This window comes from Camelus bactrianus, chromosome 34 (assembly GCF_048773025.1).
Source record: "Camelus bactrianus isolate YW-2024 breed Bactrian camel chromosome 34, ASM4877302v1, whole genome shotgun sequence".
In the NCBI taxonomy this organism is placed as follows: Eukaryota; Metazoa; Chordata; class Mammalia; order Artiodactyla; family Camelidae; genus Camelus; species Camelus bactrianus.
The window spans coordinates 2691583-2698472 of NC_133572.1; the positions used below are offsets into that span (position 1 = coordinate 2691583).

A 6890-nucleotide genomic window follows, 5' to 3' on the forward strand; every position below is an offset into this window, starting at 1 on the left:
GGTTTCTGGGCCTCGAGAAGCTCGGTATGCTCTGCCCAGACGGCTCCAAGGGGCTGAGCTCCCCTGTGTGAGGCCTCCTCTGCTCTGCACCGTCCTCGCCCTGCTGGCCTCCTCTGGGCACACGAGGGGCTGTCCCCTCTTGCTCTGGGCGCCGTGGCTCCTGCCTCAGGCCCCTCCCTGGTGTCTTTCAGGTCCTGGGCATGGCCTTCTCCATGACTCTGTTCCAGCACATCCACCGGACTGGTAAGAAGTACGATGCCTGAGCTGGCTGGCCGAGCGCCCCGGCCCCACGTGGACACTGTGCCAGGGAAGAGTTCAGCTTTGTGTTGCCTGCCCGCACCCTCCAGACTGCTGACCCCTGTGCCCGCCTCCCCAGCCCGCCTCCCCCGCCACCCCCCACAGCCTTTTCGGTGGGAGGATGCTGGGGACGAGGAGGCGCAGAGACTTGGGGTGCCGGGTTGCCCGATTCCTGCATCTGTGTATTTGCCAAAGAAGACAGGGTGGGCGGGGGGCATGCTCTAGGAGCCCCCAGCACTGAGGGTTTCTGCCCTGCCCTTCCTCAGCTGACACTTTGTCCCCATGTGGGGGGATCGCAGCGCCTCCTCCTGGTGGAGACGCTGCCCAACGGAGGCCCCTGGCGCTCACGGCCGCCCGAATTGAGGAGAGTGGGTGTGCTAGTGGGGCTGCGGCTGACCGCCTCTGGGCCAGGACCCTGGGAGCATCTTGCCCAGGCTTTTTATACCTTTAGTGTAACTTTTTTATTTTATTTTACTCTGATTACGATTATTCAGGAATACTCTCAGATAAGTTTAGGGTTAGCTTTCTGATTTATAACTTTTTACTGCGTTGATTTCTGTAACGGTTTGGTTTTCTTTCTGAGGGTGGGGGACGGGCGGGGGACGGGTGGGGACAGAGGACGGTTTCAATCAGGACAGACAGCAGTGCACACTTGGGAGGCTCTTGTTGGGATGGGGGGCAGCGCCAGGACACACTGAGGTGGGGGCCGGCTGGGAGGTGGGGGCCTGGAGGAGGCAGGTGGGATGGAGGTGCCGGGAGCGGTGTGGAGGTGAGTCCTGAGGGACGGCCGAGGCCTGTGCGAGAGGCCAGGGCAGGGGGGCCTCGGGGGGCTGTGAGCGCTTTGCTGGGCCCGAAGCTGAGCGGTTGGGGGTCCTTATGCTTCACTGGTGAGCAGCTCTTTTTCCTTCTTCCTGCCTCCCGCCCTCTGCGGTGGGAGGGGCTCCCCTTCCACCCCGTGCGGGCGTTCCCGCGACAGGTTCCGCAAACCCGTTTCTTTCACAGACATTCCTGCTAGGAACTCCGACAAATACCTCTCTAGTTCACATGCTGCTCTCTCACATTGCTTCTGGAAGGGGAAGCTGTCCTCATGTGGAGCTGCTCACATAGTTGGCTAGAGGACCCGTGACTGCCAGGAGGGGCGGGTGGGGCGGGTGGTGCGACTGGCCCAGCCAGAGTCCCTGGGCTGCTGACTCCCTGCTGGGAGGGAGGGGAGGGTGTCCTTCCCGGTCCCAGGACCCACATCTCCTTCCTCTGGGTTCACTGATGTTGGGGTGGGTGGCGATCACGTCCTCCATGACCCCAAGGAAAAGTACAGAAAACCCAAGAGCAGTCAGATGGGATCCTATTACAGTAGCCCCTGGACAAAGCAGCCCGAGGCAAGGCCTGGAGATGGATGGGCAAGGGGTGTTTGACTGCAGGGAGGTGCCCCGACCAGGGCTCATGCTGGTCTAAGTGAATTTTGCAGTTAAAAAAAAAAGTCAAGAATCCGTGGGGCTGAGCATGGAAAGGTTACCCACCAGCTAGCCAGCACCTAGAGCTCATCCCAAGATGGGCCTCGCCTGGGCACTGCCTTTGTCCTGCACCGTTTAGCTGGGCATCTGGGCCTCTTCTGGGCTGCATCTCTTCTCCAGCCTCCTCCATCTGTTTGTTCTAAGAGCTGAGACCTGGCCATCAAGCCAGCAACCCCTCCCCGCCCTTAAGTACAAGATGGTTGGGACCAGGAGTACAGAACTTTAGGTGTGTTCCGGAGTCACGTTCTAGGGGGCATGGGGAGTGGAGAGGAGGGTGGTCTCAGACAGCTGGGCAGAGTAAAGACCACCTCCTGGGACAGGAGTAGGGGTTGCTGATGGGAAAGCCTGCCGGTAGGGTCTCAGGTGGAGGATGGGCTGGTGCGCCGGAGAACCACCCACCCAGCCCTCTGGCCCTATCTCCCTGGGAAGGGCTTCATTGCCTCCCGGGAACCCAGATCTGCAGAGCCTGGAGCAGATGGGCCACCAGGCCACCATGAGGTCCCCTTGACAGACGAGCATTGAAGAGGCACAGTGGGACCTGCTACGTCATGAGTTTGTGATGGGGGGTTGTTGATGCCGATTAATGCAATTTCTAATTTTTGTTCAAATCAGCAGCAAAAGCCTAGCGCCTTGGGCGTGTATGGCCTCCCTGGTGCCCTAGGTGTCTGGAGCGTCACGGGTGTCCTCTAGCCCTGGGACCCCTGCCTCAGTCTCCCTCCTCCTGCCAGCCCCCAACCTCGTCCGTCTGTCCTCAGAGCCTTGTTCACAGTTCCGAAAACTGCCTTCTTGCCTCGCCCTGTGCTTGGCTGTTTGTCACTTGGCTTGGCCCACACTGGGCAGCAGGCTCCGGGCACGGGGTTGGAGGCCCTTCTGGGCCCCATGCCTGTCCTGTAGGGGGGTCCCCACACTGTGCGGAGGGCCTGCTGTGTGATGTCAGTGGTGGTAGCCCGGCTTCTCAGTTTCTCCCAACGACGGTCTCGTGGGCAGAGTTACCGGAGTCAGTTCCCTCCCTGGCGGCTCCTTGCTAGGGTTGGAGTTCCCTGGGGTCTGATGCAGACAGATTACAGAGTTGACGTCAAAGGCCAAGGTTCTGCAGATTTCTGGAAGTGCCTGCTTCAACCTGGCAGGGGAGGTGGGCGAGCAGGGCCGAGCACAGCCCTTGGAGGGGGACAGGGAGCCCAGTAGGTGCCGACACCCCTCCCCCCCTCCCGCTGGAGGAGCACAGCCCATCTCCCTGCCGGCATGGGCCTGCATCATGACCTATCACTCTGGAAAGGATGCTGACCCGCCCCAGACCCTCACGTAGGTGTTCTGGCTTGATTTGGAACCAGGTGGCCATCCCTCCTTGCGTTGGCCAAAGAGTGGTCCCGGTGGAGGGGAAGGACGTCCCCGCCTCTCTGGCCCCTGCCCACCCAATGGTGGAGGTGCTAACAGCAGGGACCCGGCAAGGACGGGAGCTGGGGCTGGGTGCCCGGGGTCCACTCTGCCCCTTGGCCCTTCAGAGCCCGCCTCTGGTGTTCCCTTTCCCCCACCCTCCTCTGCCGCGTGAGGCTGAGGTCCAGGCGTGTCCGGGCCTCCCTCCCTGGCCGGGCCCCGTGCAGCCAAGGCCGGGGCTCGAGTCCACACCCAGCCCACCAGAGCGGCGCGGCCGAGCGGGGACACGCGTGCTGGTTTCAGTGCACTTTTCTGCTTGCGATGCCGTATCTGCGTGCTCCCTTCATCCTGGTCCTGGCTTTATGGAACGCCATGTTTTTAGCATGTTTTTAAATAAAAACTGATAACGTGTCAAAAGCACAAGCAGGCTGTCTCTTTGTGGTGTTTGTGTCCCCTGAGCCACGCCTGTGACTGACTCGGGGGTTGGGGTGAATGGGCAGGCTGCCCGCCTGTGCGCGGCCGCAGCAGGGACCTCAGCCCCCTTCTCGGGCCCAGGCTATGGGTCAGCTGGGCGAGGCGGCCGCTCTGTGGGCACCTGAGCAGTCCTAACGCCCCCTGGCTCCGTGACCAGACTTCGGCTTGGTCACGGGCCCTTCAGGTGGCTTGAGCCCTCTGCACGAGAGGCCAAATCCCACCTCGGGTCTGTCGCCACCATAGACGGCCAGTCTCGTGGGCCGAGCCCCTACGTGGGGGGTCCTGAAGCCCCCGGGGGTTTGCTGAGGATTGAGGAGTCTGAGGAAACCTGCTCAAAGGTCCAGCTGGACTGGGGTCCCTGAGAGCCTCCCCAGGGAGAGTTACCGGGGGATCTTCGGGCTGTGGGGGCAGAGGTAGGCACGGCTGAGAGGCGGGTGACCCTCCGTCATCCACTGAGGACCAACCAGGTCATCAGAATGTGGGAGGAGCCACTTCCCCCACCCACCCTGCTCTCACTGCTGCCCCAGCCTGTGGACGCCCCGCTGGGACGCCGGCTGGCCCCTGTGCTGTCTGCTTCTGGGGGATGGGGTGCAGCCCAGCCCGGGCTGTGAGCGCTGCCCTCCCGTTGGGTGAGCCCAGCTGTGAGAGGCAGGTGCCCTGGCTGGGCAGGGTTCACAGCCTGGAAGCCGGCAGAAGAGTCTGAATTTCAAGCTAAGAGCAGGGGGAGCCGGCTGAGGGGTCTGAAGCCCCGTGTGACCGGCTCAGCTCCGCCTTGAGGGCCACGGCCATGGCTGCAGAGTGAGAAACAACAGAGGCAGCAGCGGGGTGGGGAAGGTGACAGATTTGAGGGACCCATGGGAGAACTGACAAGCCTCAGTGATGGACCAGGTTTGCTGGGGGAGGAAGAGCCTTCCCACCATCTCCCCAGCCTGAGCCCCTCGCCCCGACAGGCGGATGACCACGGGAACCAGAGGCGGTGCGCGTCTCCCAGGCTGCGGGCTCATGTGCGGGAGATGGGCCGAGACCAGCGGGGTGGAACAAACCCCTCCCATGCTGGTGCGGAGCTCCCTGGCGTGTACAGTGCGGGCGTCTGTGGGCATCACCTAGGCTCCTCCAGCTGTGCCGGCTGCACTGCGTCTGCACATCCCCCTTAGAGAGGTACTGCGTCGGCTGGGAGGGGCGGCTGTTTGGGAGCTGGGGGCCTGGGCTGGGCTTGCACCCTGCGTGTGGAGTCTGCAAGAGCGCTGGGCGCTCGCTGAGCTTGTCCTGGTTGCATCACCTGCGCAGTGAGGACGGCACCTACTTTACAGGTTTGCTGTGCAGATTCAACAAAAACTCACATGTCAAGACGTCCAGCTTGTTCTTGGACCAGAGTAGGTGTTTGGCAAGAAACTGGTCAAATCTGGGACCTCAGGAGTCCCCAAACTAGAGGTGGAGCTCCAAAGAAGAGCATCCCCTGGCTGGAAACTGGGGACCCAGGAGAGAGATCTGGAGAAGAGAGCTGGTGTGTGGAGGGCGGGGCAAGCTCAGGAGACATGTGTGGGCTCGGTGGGCAAACTCCCCTCCACACCGACCCGTGCCTTTTCTGCTCTGCTGAACCGGTAGCAGCACTAAATAACCCACAGAAGGAAGAGGGAAGTCGGATTAAATGAGTGTCATCTTGGACACAAGGATATCGGCATTGCAGTGGTTCCTTCTTAAAGCATTCAGCAAAGATCGGGAGGCTATTGATTTAGCCATCTTGTTTTTGCTGGGTTTAACAACAGCCACGGAGATGGACCACTGTGTCTCCTGGAGCTGACAGAAGGAGAAACGACACTCTTCTGCAGGGCCTGCTGGGGCCAGGCACTCCCCTTGGTGGCCGTGAGATGCAGCTCCTGGAGCCCTGCCCCGTGGCCCTCGGTGCCCCTCTGTGCCGAGGAGGGGGCGCCTGGTGTCGCCACGCCTACAGGTGGAACCTGCTGCCACCCAGAGGTTTCCCTTCCGGGGGCTGCAGAGTTCTGGGACCCAGCCTCACCCAGTGTCCGGAGCAGGGTCCATCTGGTGTGCGGCCGGACGTCCCTCATCCAGGGGCATCAGGAAGCTGCTGTCTTCACCTGGCTCCCGCTGCCCAGCCCCCCCGCCCCCTGCAACTGAGTTCCTGAGTGCCAGCGTCCTCCCAGCACAGCTCTTTGCTGTCAAGACACCCCAGTTCCCGAAGGGGCTCAGCCTTCTTATTTACTGGCTGGCAACTCAGGGGCAGCCTGTGGATCTCTGGTCCCCAGCCTGGGATCCCCTAAACCCCAACTAGGGATTCAGAGAAATTCATTATGTCATTAAAAAAAAGTCCAGTGAAACTGTCCCTGCCTTTTGAAATGGTACCCAGGCCAATGGGAACATTACTTACCCTCTTGGCTCTGGTGGGCCTGGCAGAGGACAGAGTGCAGGGACCACGCTGATGGAAAAGGCTGGATGCACGCTTTACTCACTGATCCCTTCACCCCTGAAATGACCCAGAGGGTTCCACTGGGTCCCCCGCCGTGACCTTGCCATCCTGCTCAGTCACTGCTGAACAGGGCTGCAGCCAGCGAGGGACACAGGAGGGACAGGGGCGTGGGGGCTTCTCTTCCCCCCAAGACAGCCTCTCTACTCTCAGCTGGGGGAGGGAGTGGGGAGCCGAGTCCAGCTAGAGACAGCCCGCGTGGCTGCAGCCTGACAGCCCAGCCCTCGGGACTGACGTGTGGCATCAGCACCTGCTGGGAAGTGACAGGCCCGCTGGCAGCCACCGCGGGGGCAGCTTCACGAAGGCTTCTCGCTGCCCACCCACCCCTGACCAAGCCCCCATTGGCCGCCAGGGCTGTTCAGACAGCTGTGCGAACCACCCCAGTGCGGCCTGTGTGCAGCGGGCAGGGGCCTGCAGAGGTGCCCCTCCGCCCCGGGCACACTTGTGTGTGTGTGTGTGTGTGTGTGTGTGTGTGTGTGTGTGCACGCCTGGGGGAGACGTCGGGGCGCAATGCCGGGAGCACGCAGAGGGGCGGCCAGGCTCTCTGTTTGAGTCTGACTCTGCCTGCAGCCAGAGCGGAAGACCCTTGTGGGCGGATGAGAGACGCAGGACACAACCCAGCGCGACCTGTGGGTTCCCATCACGGCCTTGCCCGCCCCCTGCCATCACTAGTGACCTTCAGCCCAGAGCAGGGGGTCTGATGAGCCGGGCCGGGACTTCCCTGCGGAGGAGGAGGTCCAGACAGAAGGCAG

At 62.1% G+C, this 6890-nt stretch overlaps 1 protein-coding gene across 3 annotated transcripts in view; it reads left to right on the forward strand.

The window, feature by feature from the left end:
• The window catches only part of TSPAN9 (tetraspanin 9), a 167099-nt gene extending 163494 nt beyond the window's left edge, over positions 1-3605 (forward strand). For all 3 annotated transcript variants that reach the window (XM_074357607.1, XM_074357606.1, XM_074357605.1), the window contains one exon: positions 192-3605. In XM_074357607.1, coding sequence (XP_074213708.1) covers positions 192-263 — 72 coding nt within the window. In that variant the 3' untranslated portion in view covers positions 264-3605. The remainder of the gene's footprint in view (positions 1-191) is intronic.
• The last annotated feature ends 3285 nt before the right edge of the window (positions 3606-6890 follow it).